At 45.3% G+C, this 22,268-nt stretch overlaps 1 protein-coding gene across 3 annotated transcripts in view; it reads right to left on the bottom strand.

The window, feature by feature from the left end:
- The window catches only part of LOC115094014 (SLAIN motif-containing protein-like), a 232,534-nt gene that overhangs the window by 197,865 nt on the left and 12,401 nt on the right, over nucleotides 1-22,268 (bottom strand). For all 3 annotated transcript variants that reach the window (XM_029606629.1, XM_029606627.1, XM_029606628.1), the window contains exons 2-3: nucleotides 20,470-21,183; nucleotides 2,573-2,712 (exon numbers count right to left, since the gene is read on the bottom strand). In XM_029606629.1, the coding sequence (XP_029462489.1) occupies nucleotides 2,573-2,712; nucleotides 20,470-21,161 (832 nt within the window). In that variant the 5' untranslated portion in view covers nucleotides 21,162-21,183. The remainder of the gene's footprint in view (nucleotides 1-2,572; nucleotides 2,713-20,469; nucleotides 21,184-22,268) is intronic.

The raw sequence follows: 22,268 nt of genomic DNA, 5'->3' as shown, positions 1-22,268 counted from the left end.
GCCCCATACTTTTTTTTTTTGAGACATAGGCATTGGAACCACAGCCCTCAGACTGAGGAGCCTTGACAGCGTAGATTCCACTGCCTGCTTCTTCTGTGGAGAGTGGCAAGGAGTCACCATGAACACATCCCAAGGAACACTGCGAAATTCCAGGGAGAAGCAGACAAGAGCAAGCCACCAGGGCACAACAGAACGCTCTCTGCAATGTCATTGCCACTTCTTCAAATGTTAAGGATGGTCTCAATACTCCTATCATGCACATCCTTCAAGGATGCTCCTCCCTCCATAGGGATAGTAGTCCACTTAGAGATGGCACAGACAAACGCATCCACTTTCAGAAAACGCAGATGCTCTCATCACTGGATTCAGGGGGTACAGCCCTTCCAACGTCCGACCCCCTTTGAAATTTGCCTCCGGGGCATCCCATTCAAGATCAATCAATTCTTGAATGGCTTCCAAACAGGGAAAACATAAGAGGCTTTATGCAAGGAAACAAATATGGGATTTTTCTTTGGCTCAGACATTGAAAATGCTGGGAGTACCTGAGGAAGATTCCAAGTCTGGGAAATCAGGGCTAGCAGTTCATCTCTATGAAAGAACCACAACATAGTCCTATATACTGTTCCAGTCCTGTAGAAATTTCCCCATCTTCCAGAAAGTCAGGATCTGCCTCATCATCAGTGCCATCCTGATTCCTGTCGGGAATACCCACAGCTAACCGAGGTGTACTTTGGTGCTTAAACATAGTAAGGGAAAAGGGAGGGGCCACCGCATGAGGATCTGACCTGACAGGATTGGGTGGGGCTGAGGACAGTGCCTGAAGAAAGGATTGCAATCCTTGAAAAAATTATACTCAAGAAAAGTCAGAAGGATCCATGTAAAAACCAGAAGGCACTTGTGCAGGGCCCACTGAGCTGCCAACCCCTGTGGAAGAATCAGTCAAGGGAGTTCCAAGGTCATGTGCTCCTCCAGACAAGTCCTTAACCAGGCCATCATCAAGCTGGGAAGAACCAGGCTTAGTAAAATCAGAGGAAGATAATTCTCCCTGAGCCTCTAAGCAGTGCTGGCACATGCTAGAGGGTACACCAGGCTGAGATGCCTGAATATGACAGGCAATACAGAGAGAAAGGTGCTTAGGTTTCTTGGTTACTGGCAGCATTAGTTCATCAGTAGGCTTAACAGGCGACTGAAGATGTGCGTCCAGCTGAAAAAATGTAAACGCACAAAATTTATGCACACAAAAGTTAGGCACCCCAAGTGTCTGTGCTGCAAAACTATGCGTGCTGTCACTGCGCCAACCTTGGGCGCACAATTCGGACGCACAGCTGGACACACTGTGCACACAGACGGTCCTGTAGAGGGCAGCCGAACATGCAGAAAAAAGCGTGCAAAAATGCCACCACAGCCTACCACACAGCACACAGGAAGCAGCCAAACAGTGGGGCTGTTCAACCAGCCAGGCTGCCCAGTTCCCTTAACCCCAATGGGAGCGGGAACAAACGTCGAAACGGCATGCCAAGCACAGAGACCGGATGAAGTCCTACACAGCCCCTCTACTCTGTCTGACTTTTTTTTTTTTTTTTTTTAAACTTGAGCTAACTACAGAGTCTCTGGCTGCAGAGGTAGAGGGCATCTGCAGTCACCACCTCACTCGGCTTCCTGCACCCGCTGCATTTAAGCTTATCAATCAGCTAAGTCCATGCTGGCTGAAAAACCAGCTAGCAGACCAAGGTATACATCTGAGGGACCACAGAAATCACCTCAGGAATTCTCAATTGGGGGAGGGACCCATTTGGTATCACCGCAGGAGAGTGGGGCATTTTTCTTTACTTTATAATTCTCCTTCTAAAATCCAACGCAATTCCCAATATAGAAATGCATGTCTACCATCTGCTAGAGACAGAGAATACTGGCAGGCTGCCATGGCAGGAGTATATATACTGTGACGTCAGTTTGCTCTGTCTCCATCTGCTGGTAGAGGTGCATAATCCACTGGGTCCTGAGTCAATCTGTCTACATGCTAGGAAAATGCATAACTCTTAACTGTGTGTGTGGAATGGGGCATGGGGGCATTGTGCAAGGTTATAAGGCTCATCCAGGGCACCTAAAGCCCTTGCACCAGCCATGGGTTCGGGAGGGGGTTGTTAGTTTTAAAGTTTGCATCAGAGAGGGAGCTGGGATTTCTTTTGGTGTGCGCCTGGGACAGAATGAATGAATGGGGGGTGGAGGGGCAGCACAGTAATTGTTCACACAAGGCAGCAAAAAAGCTAGCACCAGCCCTGGGCTTATGCGGAGGGCAGCAATGCAGGAACTCTTGTGTTTGCTCAGAAAGGCTTCTCAGTCTTTCATCTAAGAGAGCGCTTTTTTCCGCATTGGCGTCGTCCGATGACATCACCCGATAGATAACCGTACAATTTATGTATGTTTTCAAAGTGTGGCAATCTGCTACATTTTCATTCATGTTAAAATGTCATCTTGAAATTCCCAGACACTCTAAAAGTATGAACTATTAAGAACAAAAACTAGGATATTTTAATAAAACTGCTAAAGCTGTTAGAATTTGTTTAAATACCTTGATCAAGCCTACTAATTAAAGTACGGCAAACTGCTTCAGTCTCTGGACTAGGATGGTCTAATACCTGCCGGCACCATTTTAATGGCGATTCAAATTTCTGTTTTGCAATAGGCTTCTTTTTTGGAGAAACATATAGCCTAGAAGAAAAAAAAATAAGGAAAATACTTAATGTTAGTACAATATATCAAAAAGATAAAGAAAAAAATACTAAATTACAAAACTGGGTTTTTCCAATAGAGTCTATTTTGTGCCAAACAGATATCCTAAACTTATTAAACCCAAACAAATAAAGGTAAAGCTAAAAATTTCATGTGTGTCCAATATATGCATGCATATATTGGACACATGGTAGCATACACAAGAGTTGAATACACGTTTGAAACGTATGAACAGTAATGCCAATCCAAGCTACTGTGCAGCTCATTTTTCATAATTACTTAAAAGAACTTTAAAAAAAAAAAAAAATCAGCCTATAACATTCATTTCTTATTTATCCAGCTCTGAAATGACTGAATAATGAATTTAGTTGTAATAGATTTTTTTGTACTTTAAGGGGGTGATTCAATTATGAAGGCTTATGGCCAGGGCAGGGAAAAAAAAAAAAATCTTGAGCACCAGTTTGCATGGATACCTAAATATTTCCACATGCATTGCTGGTGTCATCTTGGGGTCAGCACCAACTGGTTCAGGAAAAGAATCTTTAGCTAGTCAAGCCCAGTTTAAGATTCTGATGCCATGGCTGGCTTGGGCCTGAGGTATGGACATCTGGGCCCAGTGAATCATGTTACTAATGTGGCCTAAAATGTATTAATGTTTTATTTTAATTGTAACCTCTAATTGCTTAAAATTCAACAGATACTTAGCTCATATATCCGGCATATGAATGCGCTATTTTGACACTGTATCAATCCAATTATTCATAAATTGTTCCCAACACGGACCATGTTTCGGCTAAATTAGCCTTCATCAGGGGATATTTTTAATCGAACATTGTCATTACGCCAAAACCTCTTTGTATCACCATAACCTAAGACATACAATAAAATTTCAAAAATTACAAGAAGCCACTAGAAATAGCTTACCGCAGCAAGTTGATACCACCAAAAAAATCTATTTAACACAACCACTTCTTACCTTCTGCGGAACCAAATAGTTCTCAAAACAGAGCACCCTTGTAAACGTGACTTTAACAATGGCGCCTTAGCGCTCAATATTGCCCAACCTTTCATTTCCTATTTAAAGCCCAGACCCTATCGTCCCCGGAAATTGGACGTCATAAAAGCTGTCAAACATCACCTATATCCAATCAAAACACAGACCAGTCCATTTCTTTGTTCAACCCCTTAGGTGTTTTGAGAACTATTTGGTTCCACAGAAGGTAAGAAGTGGTTGCGTTAAATAGATATTTTTGGTGGTATGAACTTGCTGCGGTAAGCTGACTATTGTGGAATTTTCTTGTGGCTTCTTGTAATTTTTTGTAATTTTTGAAATTTTATTGTACGTCTTAGGTTATGGTGATACGAAAAGGTTTTGGCGTAATGACAATGTTTGATTAAAAATATCCCCTGATGAAGGCTAATTTAGCCGAAACATGGTCCGTGTTGGGAACAATTTATGAATAATTGGATTGATTGGATTGATACAGTGTCAAAATGGCGCATTCATATGCCGGATATATGAGCTAAGTATCTGTTGAATTTTAAGCAATTAGAGGTTACAATTAAATGAAAACATTAATGCATTTTAGGTATTTAATAGTTAATAAAGCAGAAAAACAGAAAATTAAATAAAAATTAAATTAAATCATATAAGGGAGATGGTACGTAATTAAAATTTATGGTGCCATAAAAGCAAGTTTTATGTGTTTCCGTAGATAGCAGGATGAATTAGCCATGCTGTCATGGGAACTGCCAATCAGGGCCCGGGAGGCGGAGCTTAAGTAGCAGAGTGTAGACTTTTTGAGACTCTGCGGCTGCGCGTGTGTTCCCGCGCAGGAAAGTAACATTCTCCTCAGCCTGTAGTTAAGCTTGAGCGTAGCTGATGAAAATATGACTACCAGGGAGGTGGGTGGTCAGAATGGCTAATTCATCCTGCTATCTACGGAAACACCGTTTACGGTAAGCAAACTTGCTTTTTTCCGTCGATAGCAGGGCTGAATTAGCCATGCTGTCATGGGAGTCCCAAGCTCCCTATCACGCTTTATCAATTACCTAGCGCGTGATGGGTAAGTGTGGTAGTCGCTTGATTTAAGTAGGCAATGTGTAAAGAATCGCCTGTCCCAGCTTTGCATCTGCTGCTGACTGCTTCTCTATGCAGTAATGAGAAGTGAAGGTATGGAGGGAGGACCATGTGGCCACCTTGCAGATGTCCACTGGTTGTACATTCCTGAGATGTGCCATGGATGTGACCATGGCGCGAACTTGATGAGCTCGTGGAAGCGAGGGAAGTGGTAAATTTCCCTTGTTGTAGCAAAACTGGATAAACGAACAATCTCAAGCTGGATAGTACAGTGTAACAACCGGCAATCCCGGGGCATTCGGGTTGAAAGAAACGAATAATTGAGATACTCGGTTCGTAGAGTGAGTTATTTTGTAATAAGCCAATGCTCGTTTACAGTCCAAGGTGTGCAACAAACGTTCTCTGTCGTTTGACTGAGGTCTTGGGAAAAAAAATGGGTAACAATTGATTGAGATGGAAGGCTGAAATCACCTTTGGAAGGAAGGCTGGATGAGGACTCAGGATGACCTTATTGTGATGGAATTCTAGGTATGGTTCATAATGTACTAATGCCTGCAATTCACTCACTCTACGTGCAGATGTTACTGCTACTAAAACTACTACTTTCCAGGTGAGATATTTGAGATGTGCTGACTCCATGGGTTCAAATGGTGGTAGCATTAGTTGTTCTAGAAGTACACTGAGGTTCCACGGAACCGGTGGTTTAGCTATAGGCGGTCGAAGATGCAGTAACCCCTTGATAAACCTGGATAATAATGGGTGCTCAGCAATAGAGTGATTATTAATCGGTCGGTGATATGCGGCAATCGTGCTGAGATGAACTCTTATAGATGATGTTGCCAATCCAGCCTGATATAGTGAATGGAGATAATCTAATAAGAGGGTTGATGAACAGTCAATGGGTGGAAGACCATTTTCCGTACACCAGTTAGAATAACGTTTCCATTTGAATGTATAACTGCGTCTAGTAGATGGTTTCCTTGATTCTAGAAGTATCGCTTGTGCTACTGTAGAAACTCCTTGTGCCGTTAGTAGTGCCCGTTCAATCTCCATGCAGTCAGATGGAGGGAGGAATGGAGTGAATGGATGAGCACTCCGCCGTCCTGAAGTAGAAGATCTGGTCGGGCTGGAAGTCGAATTGGGTTGTCGATCAACAGACGTAAGAGATAACTGTACCACTTTTGTCTGGGCCAGGCTGGGGCAATGAGGATCATTTGGCTGTTATCCAATATGCATTTTTGAAGTGTCCTGGTGATTAGTGGAATCGGTGGAAAGGCATATAGAAGATCTGTCGACCATGGTATTAGGAAGGCATCCTGGGCGAATCGTGATGAGCTCGGTTGAATCAAGCAAAATTGTGGAAGTTGCGTGTTCGCTTCCGTTGCAAATAGATCTATCGTTGGGGGTTCCCCAACGATCGAAGATTTGCTGAGTCACTTCTGGGTTGAGTGACCATTCGTGCGGGTGGAAAATGAGACTTAACCTGTCCGCTCTGGTGTTTGCTAGTCCCGGCAGGTAGGTCGCTTGAAGATGGATGGAGTGCCTTTGTGCATGGTGAAAGATTTGCAGAGCTTCCCTGCAGAGGGACCATGAACCGGACCCGCCTTGCTTGTTTATATAAAACATTGCCACTTGATTGTCGGTATAAATCATGACGCGCTGACCTTGCAGGTGTTTCTGAAAGGTTGTTAGGGCATTGCGTATCACTCTTAGTTCCAGGAGATTGATCTGCAGATTCTGTTTGGTCGGTGTCCATAGACCCTGCGTTTCCCAGAGGTCTAGATGTGCTCCCCAACCTTTCCGGGATGCATCTGTCATGAGGACTGCATTGTGCGGCGGAGGACTGAATAGGGCTCCTTTGTCTAAGGTGTGTTCTAGGAGCCATCACTCGATGTCCTTCTTCATTTGAAACGTCAGCATTACAAGTTTTTGCAATGGTTGCACATGCTGTTTCCACTGTCGTTTGAGACCCCACTGCAAGAGTCTCATGTGAAGTTTCGTGTTCGGCACCGTGAAATTTGCTGCCGCCATGTGACCCAAGGCTGTCAGAATGTTTCGAGCCGTTGGGTGTTGCGTATTCTTTAGTGACCACAGGAGAGAACGTATTGTTATCTTCCTGTCCTCCGGAAGGAATGCTCTTGTGCAAATGGTGTCCAGGCGAGCTCCTATGAAGTGTAGAACTTGTGTAGGTTGTAATGTGGATTTTGGGTAGTTGATGAGCAACCCCAATCTCTGGAGGCAACTGATTGCTATGGTGAGATGATTCCTTAATAGAATCGGGTCAGACGCTACTATCAACCAATCGTCCACATATGGAAAAAACTGTCAGACCTTGTTGTCGAAGGTGGGCCACCACCACCATACATTTGGTGAATACCCTGGGCGCTGCCGATAGACCAAAGGGAAGAACCTTGTATTGGTAATGTTGATTGTCATATTGAAAACAAAGGTATTGCCAAGAGGATCGGAGGATTGGAATGTGTGTTAAGCATCCTTCAGATCTATTGAACACATCCAGTCCTTGGGTTGTAATAATGGAAGGATGGACTTCAGAGAAACCATCTTGAATTTTTCCCAAACTATCCATTTGTTCAAGTCCCTTAGGTCCAGGATAGGTCGGTTTCCCCTGGATTTCTTTGGAATTAGGAAGTAAGCGGAAATAAAAGCCCTTGTTCCGGTCCACTCGAGGAACATACCGGATAGCCCCCTGATGGTGCAGTAGGGTTATCTCTTGGGCGAGCTGGGGGTGCAGAGTTTGAGCCCCGAGGTGTTAAATGTGGAAGTCGGGGGTTGGTGATAAACTGAAGTTGATATCCATTCTTCACTATTTCTAGTACCCACTGATCCGATGCTATGGACTCCCACAGGCAGAGAAGCGAGCTGTGATTCTTCTGGGAGGTGCTTCTGTTGAGGGTGGTGGTGGCCTGGTCCTTAAAAAGACTGTGAGGACTTTACTGGGACTGTTGCTTGTTGCGGTTGTTGTCTTTGCGATTGTGGTTTTCCCCTCCTCTGCTGGTGTTGTGGAGGAGGATGAGTCTGCTGTCTTTGATATGTAGGATTAGTCAGCATTCTAAAGGATTGAAAATTTCTATACGGTCGTCTAGAGAAGGGTTGTCTACGAGCCGTTTGATAGTATCTTTTGGAAGATGTTGGTGTTAAGGATTGTACTGCGAGAACTTGATCCTTTAACTTGCTGACTGTATCATGAAAACGCTCACCGAACAATTTATCTCCCATACAAGGAAGATTAGCTAACTTCTCATGTAAGTCATCTCGGATAGCCCTGGCTTTTAACCAAGCCAGTCTGTGTGCTGCTATTGCTGTGGCTGATGCTCAAGAGGAATTTTCAAATCCTTCATAGGCTGCCCTAAGCAGATGACATGAAAATTCTTCCATGTCTAAAATAGGAGAAGGAATGTTATCCCCAGTCGAGGTAAACATTCCCTTGGTTGCCTGAATACATTCATACATGTACTGGACCATGTAGAATTGATGATGATGAATGCGAGCTGTTAGCATAGCGTTTTGGTAGATCCGCTTCGCAAAATCATCTAAGCATTTATTATCCTTGCCAGGGGGGGGTTGGAGGCATGTGTTTTTGACTTTTTGGATCTTTGTAACACTGATTCTAGAACGATAGAGTCATGCGGTAGCTGTGGAGTGGAATATGTAGAAGGTTTTTGTAACTTAAACTTCAAGTCCGTTTTTCGAGATACCGCTGAGACTGTGAACGGTGTCTCCCATGATTTCTGAAGAACACTATGTAAGACATTGTGCAGTGGCAGCGATGTAGGCTCCCCTGGTGTATCTAAGATCTTTAAGAGGCCCAACGTTTCCGCCCTGGGCTCTGGTAATTTCTGCACTTCCAATTTTAAAATGGCTCCCATCTTTTCTACAAACTTTGGGTAAGAAAGATCCTCCGGGGAGAATACGGTTCAGATGGCTGCTCTGGCGGATCTGAAGGGTAGCCTGTGGATGAGGAAGGCGAAGATTGACACGCTACTGATTCCCCTTGAGAGGAGTGAGAGCGAGCTGGAGACAAAGGCTGTGGTTGTATTGGGACAGGTGTTGGTTCTACCGGCTGTTTTGTCGGTTAGATATGTCTTCTGGTGGCAAAGTAAATGAAGACTGCAGCGTTTCGAAGAATCCTGCAAGGGATTGTGAGAGATCCCAGAATGCTTTTTTGGTTTGGGCTGGCATCGGAGGGCGTCCATGAGACGTGCCCAATGGTGGCGGGCCCTGCGGTGGCTGGACAGACTGGGGGTGGGAGGTCTCGAAGTAGAATCTTCTACTAATGGTTTAGTTTGATTCCCCGATTGTCGTCCAGAGGATTCCCTGTCCGTAGACTTTGAGAGGGAACGAGATGAATTAGAAGATGAAATTGGTATTGTTCGCCTCTTCCTGTTTGATTGGAGGAAATTGTTGTGTGGTAGTCTGTTCCAAAGAAATTACAAAAAATTGTTGTGTGGTAGTCCATTCCAAAGAAATTACAAAAAATACCAAAAAAAAAAAAAAAGGGGGCAGTTTCTAACAGATACTTAGCAAGTGACTTAGAGATCAGGACAGCTTCTAGTCAGTCTGCTTTGAAAAAGGAAGGAGAGACTTCAGTCAACTTACTTGGCAAAGCTAAGATTTCTTTGAAATTAAGCCTTTCAAAAGCTTTTAATTTTGCTATTCTGTCTACTTCCCTCCCACCCTACCCCTCTACCCACCCGCCCCTAGGTTTGTTGTTCTAATATAGTCTACCTTAAGTCATAAATGGCAACAAGGTAAATTAGTTTTTCCCTAATTGCTATCCATCAGATAAATTACCAAAATGAGGGCTATCCAATGCAACTGTTGTGGAGCCTTTATATTGAGGGTAATCATATGGAAACTTAAGGCTTGCCCCATTTGTTCAGAACTCTATACCTTGGAAAAGGAGCTGGCTGAAGGTAAAGCTGAATTAGCTTCAAGAAAAGTCTCAGCCACTGTACATTCTTCAGGAATTAAATTCCCATTACCGCTGAATAACCAAATGTCAAGGAAAAAGATTTACTGTGGGGTCAGGTAGGATAAGACCTGTGACCCACAGACACCCATTATCGACAGCTGTGCAGCACACAACTCTACCCCCCCACTCACATAGGGCATTGAGGAACTTAAAAAGTATTACAGTGGGCTCTGGTAGAATTAGACCTGTGTTCCGGAGACACACACTGTATCAAGTGCAACAAGTACAAAATGCCTTCTCTGTATTAAATACTGAAGAAGTTCTTGAGAAAAAGATTGAAATGTTATCTGAAAATAGAGAAGAAACCCAATGCATACAGAAATTCCAGATCAGAAACCAAAGAAAAAAGCTCACTGTGATGGATGACTCTGCCATCAGAGGCACTAATCCTTTCCCTTGCACAAATGAAAAGGGAAAAGTGGATAACAAAACTCAACTAAAGAGGTCACAAAAGGAGTCCAGGAACAGCAGTAACCTGAACAAAGAAAGCTGGAAAGCTATGAGCACAAATGCTCGTAGTTTGGGCAATAAAATCCCAGATCTGCAAGCCCTAATGGTGGAAGCGGACTTGGACGTTGTTGCTGTCACGGAAACGTGGTTTACGGAATCTCATGACTGGGATACGGCAATACCAGGCTATAACTTAAGGAAAGACAGAGAGGATAGGAAAGGGGGAGGTGTGGCTCTTTATGTTAGAAACAATATCCAAGCATCTGAACTGCAAGGAAGTTGGGGCAACGAAGAAGCACTATGGGCCAACCTAAAAAAGGATGGGACATCCATTTTTACTGGAGTGGTTTACAGGCCTCCAAACCAAAAACAAGAGCTGGACAGAGATCTGATTGAAGACATCCAAAAGATGGGAAAGAAGGGAGAAGTGGTGATCGTTGGAGACTTTAATATGCCAGATGTAGACTGGAGAATCCCATCTGCAGAATCTAATAATAGTAGAGAAATAGTGGATGCCCTGCAAGTAGCTTTGTTCAAACAAATGGTTATGGAACCCACTAGAGAAGGAGCTATACTCGACTTAGTGCTCACTAATGGAGATGTTGTCTCTGATGTCCAGGTGGGTGCCCACCTCAGCACCAGTGATCAAACAGTATGGTTTAATATTACAAAAAGGATACGGCAAAGAAGCACAAAGACCCGAGTTTTGCAGTTCAAAAACATGGACTTTGATGAAATGGGGAAGTACCTGGAGGAAGAACTAAAAGGCTGGGAGAACGAGAGAGATGTGGATCAACAGTGGACCAATCTAAAAGGAGCAATTACCAAGGCAACTAATCTATATGTTAGAAAAGTAAAGAAAACAAAAGACAAAAGAAACCTATCTGGTTCTCAAAGGAGGTGGCTGACAAAATAAAGGCTAAAAGAACAGCGTTCAAGAAATATAAAAGATCCCAAAGGGAGGAGCACAAAGAAGAATATCTGGTAGAACTGAGGGAGACTAAGAAATTAATCAAGATGGCAAAAAGTCAAGCGGAAGAGAGGATTGCCAAGGAGGTAAAGAGAGGTGACAAAACATTTTTCAGATACATCAGTGAAAAGAGAAAAGTTCAAAGTGGTATAGTGAAATTGAAAGGTGGAAAGGATCAATGTGTGGAGAGAGATGAAGAAATGGCAGAAATATTAAATGAATACTTCCCTGGAGAAGGACCGTCCCTAGTTAAAAAGAAACTGGAGGGGAGTGGAGTAGATGTAACTCCATTTACAGTAGAAAATGTATGGGAAGAGCTGGAGAAACTGAAAGTGGACAAAGCCATGGGGCCTGATGAGGTTCATCCCAGGATACTGAGGGAGCTCAGAGATGTGCTGGCGGGTCCCACTGTGTGACCTGTTCAATAGATCCCTAGAAACGGGCGTGGTGCCGAGTGATTGGAGAAGAGCGGTGGTGGTCCCGCTTCACAAGAATGGGAACAGAGAAGAGGCTGGTAACTACAGACCGGTTAGCCTCACTTCGGTGATGGGAAAAGTAATGGAGTCACTGTTGAAAGAGAGAATAGTGAACTATCTACAGTTGGGAGAATTGATGGACCAGAGGCAGCATGGATTCACCAGGGGAAGATCCTGTCAGACAAATCTGATTGACTTTTTTGACTGGGTAACCAAGGAATTGGATCAAGGAAGAGCACTCTATGTCATCTACTTGGATTTCAGCAAAGCTTTTGACACTGTCCCGCACAGGAGACTGGTGAATAAAATGAGAAGCTTAGGAGTGAGTGCCGAGGTGGTGGCCTGGATTGCAAACTGGTTGACGGACAGAAGACAATGTGTGATAGTAAATGGAACTCTCTCTGAAGAGAGAGCGGTTTTAAGCGGTGTACCGCAGGGATCGGTGTTGGGACCGGTCCTTTTCAATATCTTTGTGAGCGACATTGCGGAAGGGATAGAAGGTAAGGTATGTCTTTTTGCGGATGACACTAAGATCTGCAACAGAGTGGACACGCCGGAAGGAGTGGAGAGAATGAGACGGGATTTAAGGAAGCTGGAAGAGTGGTCGAAGATATGGCAGCTGAGATTCAATGCCAAGAAGTGCAGAGTCATGCATATGGGGAGTGGAAATCCGAATGAACTGTATTCGATGGGGGGAGAAAGGCTGATGTGCACGGAGCAGGAGAGAGACCTTGGGGTGATGGTGTCTAATGATCTGAAGTCGGCGAAACAATGTGACAAGGCGATAGCTAAAGCCAGAAGAATGCTGGGCTGCATAGAGAGAGGAATAGAGAGTAAGAAAAGGGAAGTGATAATCCCCTTGTACAGGTCCTTGGTGAGACCTCACCTGGAGTATTGTGTTCAGTTCTGGAGACCATATCTCCGAAGAGACAGAGACAAGATGGAGGCGGTCCAGAGAAGGGCGACCAAAAAGGTGGAAGGTCTTCATCAAATGACTTATGAGGAGAGATTGAAGAATCTAAATATGTACACCCTGGAGGAAAGGAGGAGCAGAGGTGATATGATACAGACTTTCAGATACTTGAAAGGTTTTAATGATCCAAAGACAACGACAAACATTTTCCGTAGGAAAAAAATCAGCAGAACCAGGGGTCACGATTTAAAGCTCCAGGGAGGAAGATTCAGAACCAATGTCAGGAAGTATTTCTTCACGGAGAGGGTGGTAGATGCCTGGAATGCCCTTCCAGAGGAAGTAGTGAAGACCAGAACTGTGAAGGACTTCAAAGGGGCGTGGGATAAACACTGTGGATCCATAAAGTCAAGAGGCTGTCAATGAAGAGTGGGTGGCTCGCCAGAATGACGGCTACTGCCTGGAGATAATACCCTTATTCAATAAACATACACATGGTTACTGTGACTCCAACATCGCTCTAAGCTTCAACAGCAAGAGGAAATGTGGAAAAAAGGATTTGCACTCACAAAGCGGGGAGTAGCTGGCTTGTTACGGCGGTTACTACCCCAAACCAAATAAGCCTGATAACTTCACTTTCAATGCATATCCAGCATAGCTCTCTGCTTCAACGGCAGGCGAGAAGAAAAACAACCAATAAGGGCTGAATAACAGTCTGGGTAAAACAAATAAGCATGGGTGTAGCTTGCTTATTGCGGCGGTTACTACCCCTAACTAATCAAGCTTGATATTTCACTCGGATGCAGCTCCATCACTGCTCTCTACATTAATGGCGGGGGTGGAAGGGAAAGAGAACCAAAGATAAGTATGAGAAAAAAACGTGTGAAGTTGGCTGGGCAGACTGGATGGGCCGTTTGGTCTTCTTCTGCCGTCATTTCTATGTTTCTATGAAGCTGGTGGTTTGTCTCCAGTGCAATCTGAGGAGCGGTGATAAACGTGTCTGGAGGAGGAAGAAGAACTTTTATTATGATAATTCAGTCCTGCTATCGACGTGAAAATGCTGATACTGTCTGGGGCCCAATGTGGGCGGGAGACAGTGGATTGAAACTGATAGGCACTTTGATTCTATGATACCGTTCTCCTTATATAAAATTTGAAAAAAATTTTCTTCATAACATTTTGATTGGGAATATATTTTTCCCTCTCTTTGTTTTTGGGTTTATATATTGGGGAGGAGTTGGCTTCTGTGTTGTGATTTGTATATCGAGAAAATATTTCTTCACAGAGAACATAAGAAATTGCCATACTGGGTCAGACCAAGGGTCCATCAAGCCCAGCATCCTATTTCCAACAGTGGCCAATCCAGGCTACAAGTACCTGACAAGTACCCAAACACCAAGTAGGATCCAATGTTACTGGTTACCACTAATAGCAGTGGCTATTCTTTAAGACAGCTTGATTATTAGCAGTTAATGGAGTTCTCCTCCATGAACTTATCCAAACCTTTTTTAAACCTACCTACAAGAACTGCACTAAGCACATCCACTGGCAATAAATTCTAGGGTTTAATTGTGCGTTGAGTGAAAAATAAATTTTCTCCGATTAGTTTTAAATGTGCTACTTGCTAACTTCATGGAGTGCCCTAGTCCTATTATCCGAAAAAGTGTGATGAATCTGAGTGACAGTCGACTCAATTACTGTGTAGATAGTTTATAGAAGAATTCTTCCCAGTTTAGCATCGTCCGTGGTTTGTTGATCAAGACAGTAGTGGGAAGTGAAAGTACAAAGAGATGACCGCCTTGCATATGTCCAGGGGCGCTACATGTCAAAGGTGAGCCAGTGACTTTGACACTGCTCATGTCTGATGAGCTGTGGGTTTAGAAAACAGCTTGCATTGTCGTTTTTCGTAACAGAATTGTATACACTGGGTTATCCAGCTAGAGATTGTATGTTTAGCTACTGGAAGACTCGGAGCATTGGGATTAAAGGAGACAAAGAGCTGTGAAGGTCTGTTCTGCGAGATGGTCCGTTGTTTGTAGTACGCCAATGTTCTCTTACAGTCCAAGGTGTGCAATTATTTCTCTCGATCATTGCGATGAGGCTTCAGGCAAAACGTTGGAAGCTCTATGGACTGGTTGAGGTGGAATTGAGAGGTAACTTTCGGTAAGAAAGTTGGGTGAGTTCATAACAGGACCTTATGGTGGTAAAATTGAAGGTATGGGCTATAATGTACTAATGCCTGCAACTCGCTTACTCGTCAAGCCGACGTATCCGCTGTCAAGAATACTACTTTCCAAGTGAGGTATTTAATATGCGCAGAGTCCATCGGCTCAAATGGTGGTAACATTAATTGTTCCAGAACCTAGTTGAGGTTCCAGGGTACTGGAGGTTTAGAGACTGGCAGTTGAAGATGAAGAAGACCCCGCATGAATCTAGAAACAGACGGGTGTAATGAAATTGGTTGACTGTCTAAGAGTCTATGGTAGGCGGCAATGGCACTCAGGTGGACCCTTACTGAAGCGGTGGCGAAGCCTGCGGAGTACAAGGTGTGTAAATAGTCTAATAATTTGTCTGGAGAACAAGTGATTGGGTCCAACTCCTTGGAGCCACACCATGTCTCATATCTCTGCCACTTGAACTGATAACTACGTCTAGCGGATGGTTTATGGGATTCTAACATTATGTCCTGGACAGTGATGGAGAACCCTTGTTCCGCGAAAAAGACCTGTTCAACCTACAAGCTGTTAGATGCAGGGACGAGTGGAGCGGGTAGAGCAGGGTTCCCTGCTCTTGTGACAGGAGGTCTTCGTGTTGCAGCAGGTGTAGTGGCGTGTCTGCTGATAGTTGCAGCAGATGTGTGTACCATGGCTGTCGGGGTCATGCCTGTGTGATTAATATCAGTTGAGCTTCGTCCTGCATGCACTTCTGTAGAGTGCGTGTTATGAGCGGAATCGGTGGAAACGCACACATCAAAGGTTCTGTCCATGGTATGAGAAAGGCTTCCTGGGCGGTCCTGCAGGGACTGGGCCACACTGAGCAAAAAACGGGTCACTTTCTGTTTGATTTTGGTGGCAAAGAGGTCTATCGAGGGTGTTCCCCATCGGTGGAAGAGGGTTTCCGTCACTTCATGATGGAGGGACCATTCATGTGGGTGGAACACTCGACTCAATTTGTCCGCTTGAGTGTTGGCAATGCCGGGTAGATAAGTTGCCTGTAACTGAATGGAGTGATTGTTGGCCCAGTTGAAGATGGTGAGGGCTTCTTTGCATAGTATCCAAACAGCCCGATCCTCCTTGTTTGTTGATGTAGAACATGGCTACTTGATTGTCTGTGTACACCATTACCCGATGACCACGGAGGTGAGACACGCTACGCCCTCAAAACCTTTGTATCGCTCGTAGTTCCAGGAAATTGATTTGGTAAGACTGCTCCTGTCTAGTCCATTGGCCTTGCATTTGTATATGGTTGAGATGCGCTCTCCATCCCTTGTGGGAGGCATCTGTAGTGAGTATGGCATTGTGCGGAAGGAGGAGAAATGGGGCACCTTTGGATAGTGGTGTGCATTGCAGCCACCAGTCTAGGTCCCGGACCATGCCACTCGTCAAGCGTAGTTTGTATGTCAACGACTGTGAATGCTGCTTCCATTGCCTCTTGAGATCCCACTGGAGCTGTTGCATATGGAGGCGTGTATTGGATACTGCGTGAATCGATGCCACCATGTGTCCTAGGACGGTTAATACTTGACGGGCTGATGGAACTGGGGTTAACTTGAGGCGGCAAAACAGGCGGCGCATGGTGGACCGTCTGTCCCGTGGTAGGAACACTCTGTATTTTACTGTGTCCAGACAGGCCCCTATGAACTGAAGCCGCTGAGACGGTTGCATGTGGGATTTCTTGTAGTTAACCACTAGGCCTAACCGGGTGAGGCACTGTATGGTGTCGTTGAAGTGTGCTTTGGGTGGAAGCCACAATTAGCCAATCGTCGAGATATGGGAATATTATTATACCCTGCTGTCGGAGAAACGCCACCACCACTGCCATGCACTTGGTGAATACTCGTGGTGCTGTGGAGAGACCGAAGGGAAGCACCTTGTATTGGCTGTTGACCTGGAAAAATAGGTATCGCCAGGAAGGATGCATTGGAATATGAGTGTATGCATCCTTGATGTCTATCCAAACACATCCATGAATTGGGTTGTATCAATGGTAATATGGCCTTTAATGATATCAACCTGAACTTTTCCTTGGCAATGTATTTGTTGAGGTCCCGCAGATCCAGGATGGGACTGAGATCCCCGATTTCTTGGGTATGAGGAAGTAAGGGGAATAAAATCCTGTGTTCTGTTGAGATGGCGGAATGCGTTGAATCGCCTTTTGTTGTAACAGAGTGGAAACCTCTTTCTCTAAGAGGGTAAGATTGGTGTTGGTCCCTCGAAATGACAAATGCGGGAGCGGAGGGGAAGAGGGAAAGGGAATTCTGTATCCCAGACGAACGATGTTGAGAACCCACTGATCCGTTGTTATGGCCTGCCACTGTAGGATGTGTTTCTGTATGCCCCCAGCTAGCACTTTCTGTGATGGTGGCGAGGGTACAGTTAAAGACTGAGCCGGCTTAGTGGAGGTTCTTGGTTGCTGTGCCTGTTGGCGTTTTGGACGGGGGAGACCTCTTCAAATTTGCGCAGTCTGGTTCTGCGGTCGAACTTGAAGCTGGTAAGGAACAGGTCTATATGACACATACAGGCGGTATGCTCTCCGTTGGAAAGGCTGTCTCCTAGCGGGGGTGTAAAATCTACATGAAAAGGAATACACCTGCGGAGTGGTGAGCGATTGGACTGCCACTGACTGTTCTTTAAGTTGGGCTACTGTCTCCTGGAATCTGGTACCAAACAAATTGTCCCCTTTACAGGGCAAATTAGGCAGTTTGTCATGTACGTCGTCTCAGATGGAACTGGCATGGAGCCAGGCTATACGTCGTGCTGCAATCAATGCTGCCGAGGTCCGTGATGAGGTCTCAAACCCCTCATACACAGTCCGCAAGAGATGCCTGGTGGCTTCCTCCATGTCTCGGAGAAGGGCCGGACTCTCCGAAGTGGGGTCCGAATTTGGACATATGTCCTTCACTCGTTGGATCAACTCATAGATGTATTGGACAATGTAAAATTGGTGCTGGTTGATCCTAGCTGCCAGCATGGAAGATTGGAAGGCTCGTTTCGCAAATTCATCCAACGATTTCAGATCCCTTCCCGGTGGTGCTGCAGAGTGAAGTTTGGACTTTTTTGCTTTTGCCATGGTGGACTCCATGACGATAGAAGCATGCGGCAATTGAGAGGCCGCATAATACGGAGATGGTTGCATCTTGTATTTTATGTCCGTCTTCCGAGACACGGCAGGGAGAGTGAAGGGTGTCTCCCAGGATTTCTCTAGGACTGAACTGAGTACCCCATGAGCGGGTAACGCAATGGGTTCAGATGGTAGGTCAAAAATTTTTAAAAGACCAAGGGTGGCCGCTCTCGGGTCTGGTATCATTTGGACTAGTATATTCAGTGTCTTACCCATTTTGTCCAAAAATTTTGGGTATGTTAAGTCCTCCGGTGGGGAGTACGGTTCCACAGGGCCGTCTCCCGGATTGGAGGGATAACCTGTAGAGCAATCTGGAGATGTAGTGGGGGCCACTGGAGAGACCGGTCTAACCAGAGGTTCTGGTGCGGGTGGCACCCCTGGTGATGGCGGGGTTTTTTCTAGTGGAGATGGTGACCTAGATCTTGAAGGTGATTTGTGAGGGGAGGGGCGTGGAGATTGCCCATCTCTGCTCAGCGAGGAGCCTGGCATATTGAAGGAAACTTGCATGACCTCGTAGCAGCCCGAAAGGGCCAGGGACAAATTGACGAAGGCCTCCTTTGTTTGGGGAGGCATTGGAGGGCGGGGCAGCCCCGTGGGGCGTTCCAATGGTACCACCGCCTTGAGGATGTCCCGGTCCGGCTGTGGTGGAAGATTACGGGTCACCCGGGCCGTCTTTTATAACTTTTGGGTTTTTTTGTGTGCGGCTCCTGCAGTCCGTCCCCTGTGGATCTATGGTGCGATGTAGAGGAGTTGTCAGAGAAGACTTGGAGGGATGACGAGGAAGATCGAGGAGACAGATACCCCCCTGCGGTTGCGGCCCGCTCTCGTCCGGGGACGAGGATCCCGAGCTAAGGTGTGCTGTAGTCGGGGTTCTCTGTGGCGTCTTAGTAGGCTGCGTCATTCTGTAAGCAGCTTTCAGTCCCGGCATCGATGCGTCGATGGCGCCAGGAGTAAGCTTATGGGAGAGATCCCGCGTTTCTTCCCTCGTTCACGCGTCGATATGCGCCGTGGTTGTGTCGAAGCACTCTCACCTTGCGCCGGCGACGCGTGCTTCATTTTCTCTTGCACTTTCTCTGCATGCGTCGTCTTTACCGGTTGCTTATGCGTCAGCGTTGTCTCGTGTCATCTTCGATGCGTCGACGAGGCGTCTCGTGGCTCTGGCGCACCATGTGGTCTGACCGACACCTCGGCTTGCGTCGCATTTCTTTTAGCCATCCAGCTCCCCGACGCAGTCGAAGCACCCCGATCATAGCAGTCGGCGCGTTTGCGCTCACGGCCCCGAGGCTTATCGTGCTTGGGCTTTTTTCCATGCTCCGAGGTTGATCTGGTCAGCTCTAAGGACGACGCACAACACATTTGTGGGGGCATCGGGTCCCGGAGAAGATCAGGCCTCCGAGGGTGGAGCGTATGAGCCCTGTCTACAGTCTGTCAGCGCTGCCATCTTCTCCTGGCGCTGACAGCGCGCCCTGGGGGACATTCTGCCGCACATAGGACATGTCTGCATTGGGTGGTCTGGGCCCAGACACCAATAGCAGCGGTCATGTCTTCGGTGATGGACATGACTTTGCCACAGGGGCATGGTTTGAACCCCGATGGCCGTCCTCCTTCCTTCCTACTGTGTTCCTTCATGGACCCAGCGATTTCGTCGATTTTTTTGAAATTTTTCTCTTTAGAGCCGAGGAGGTCTGAAGCTCCGCGCGCGGAAAAACAGACTGAGGAGAGTTGATTCCAGCGTGGGAACTCACACGCAGCCTCAGAGCAAAGCTCTGACATCACTTTTGAAGCTCTGCCTCCTGGGCCTGATTGACAGTTCCCATGACAGCATGGCTAATTCAGCCCTGCTATTGACGGGAAAACTTAAATGCAGATAGGTGCCAAAAAAGCAGCTTTCTTCATTTTCCTTTTATCTTACCTAGTTGGTGGCATTTAGCTTCATGAAAGATGCATGTCTATACAATGATTTGTGGCACTATCATATGTATCAGAAAACAGTGACTGAACTTTCCTTGCCCAATCCAATACTTCCTCTTCTTGCACACCCCTCCCACACTCAAGTTAATCCTAAACAAATCAGGCAAGGATAAAATAAAACTTGGCTAGTGCAGTCAGCCCTGAAAAGCGTTCCCATAACTCACTAAGTCTTCCACAGCTCCCACAGACTGTTCTCAGCGTGTCGACACCCAGAACCTAGGTTCATGTTTTTGTTTGTTTTTTTTACTCATCAGTAATTAATTTTCCCCTACCCCCATTAGCTAATCTCCCTCCCTATAGGCTTGTTTCGCTCTAATAGTTCTTCTGTCCTTGTTCATAGTTATGTTATCCAAGTTGTTCACATCCCCTGTTCATTGTAAGACATATGTTGTCATTGTTTATTACCTGTTGCAATGTAAACCGGAGTGATAAGTAACTCTGTTACCTGAACTTCGGTATAGAAAAGTTATAAATAAATAAATGTCATGCCCTATTCTACAATTCAGACTTGCATGAAACACAAAAACTTTTTTGAGGAATACATACCAACTATCTTCTTCATCTTCACTGCAAATTCCAAGTTCTAGCACTTCTACTTCATCCAGGGAAATTTCAGCCAAGGGATTGCCACCCTTTTCACTTGAATTTAGGTCACTCAGTTTAGCAGATGGCTTAATGTCTCCAGAGCTGAAATTTGCCAACAATTCTGTGCAATTAATAGCATCCAGATTAAAAAAGCAGCTATCAACGCTGTCACTCTGCACATCTGCATTATTGTCATGCTTGGAGTCAGAAGATATGTTCTCATACTGCATTTGTGCAGCCATGTGTGTCCTTAAACAATCTCTGTTCTCTTTATCCGTTATTTTGCTTAGTTTGTTACAAAGGTCAGCCATTATTTTCAGTTCTTGCTTTTCAGTTATTGTATTGCTGTCGTCGTTAATCTCCATTCCATTCAATGTGGCGATATAATTATCTAGACCAGCATTTATGTGGTGTGATGCATTTTCTCCTAGTTGACTCTTCTTGGTTACGGTATTCAATTGTTGTTTCTGGGACTGAAGTTTGCTCACAAGTTCCTGCAACTTTCTGACCTCAGCAAGGTCTGTGCCAACCTGAGCAGCTTCTGGTTCTGCATTAGATCCCATTGCAGAGTCTTCTATTGACCCTCTTCCTACAGGCTCCACAACATGGTCCTGCTGAATAACAGGGGCACTCCCTGGGACTACCATCTTCATTTCAACACCCTAAAGTGTTTCACTGCAATGTAGAAAAGAAATGGTTAACTAGAAAAGCAGCTATGCTAGTACCCCAAACATTCCTTTTTTCTTTTGCACTCCACCCTGGTGACTGATCATAATTGTGCCACAAAACTTGGTGAAGGATTACAGGCTCACTCAAACTTGATTTTCATTATATAAAAGTTTGACTTAGTAAACAAATTATGTAGTTCAACTGATAAGGTGATAATGTAAATATATAGTCCAACAAATATTTATTTTGGCATGAACTGAGTGATGTATTTCTGAACTACTTCCTCAGAATCAAAATGAGAAATTACTACTTACCTGATATATATATATATATACATACACACACACACACACTCCTGCAGTGACATCAGCCTGTCAGTATTCTCTTCAAAAGCAACTGTGGACAGGCTAGCAAAAAATATGATTTAGAACAGATAACCGTTGCAATACTCAGCCAACAGACAACATTGTAAGCAGACAATAATGCAACAACACTAGTCTAGGACCAGGTGTAACATTTACCAGTAATCCCTGTAACACAGGAGGATCATTATGCAATCATTAGGCAGCCAAGGGAGGGAAGCTGGATTAATCCGACTGTCCTAAAGAAAAGGAAACCATCAGGTAAGTAGTAATTTCTCATTTCTTAGCATCCAGTCAAATGAATCCAGAACCAGTGGGATGTACCCAAGCTACTCCCTAATACGGTGGGAGGCTGCCCACTGTACAGACAAAAACCACACATGCTAGATCCGTATCCTCCCTGGCCTGAACATCCAGGAGATAATACCCAGAAAAGGTGTGAAAGGAGGACCACGTTGCAGCTCAGCTAATGTCAACGGGAGACAAGAACCTAACTTCTGCCCATGACACTACCCGAGCCTGAGTGGAATGGGCCCTTACCTGACTAGGTAATGGCTTCCCAGCATCCGCTTATGCCTCCTTAACCCAGCAAGTAAGCCCGCAAGGTTGGCTCTCCCTGTCCTGTATCATTGTGAAGGACAAACAGGCGATCCGACGTCCGTTAAGGCTCAGTAACCTCCAGATACCTGAAAATAGCTTGACATCCAAGGGTGGCAACAAATGATACAC

Source organism: Rhinatrema bivittatum, chromosome 6 (genome assembly GCF_901001135.1).
Source record: "Rhinatrema bivittatum chromosome 6, aRhiBiv1.1, whole genome shotgun sequence".
NCBI lineage: Eukaryota > Metazoa > Chordata > Amphibia > Gymnophiona > Rhinatrematidae > Rhinatrema > Rhinatrema bivittatum.
Note: the sequence above shows the minus strand (reverse complement) of the source record. Positions and strands in the feature narration are given on the sequence as shown.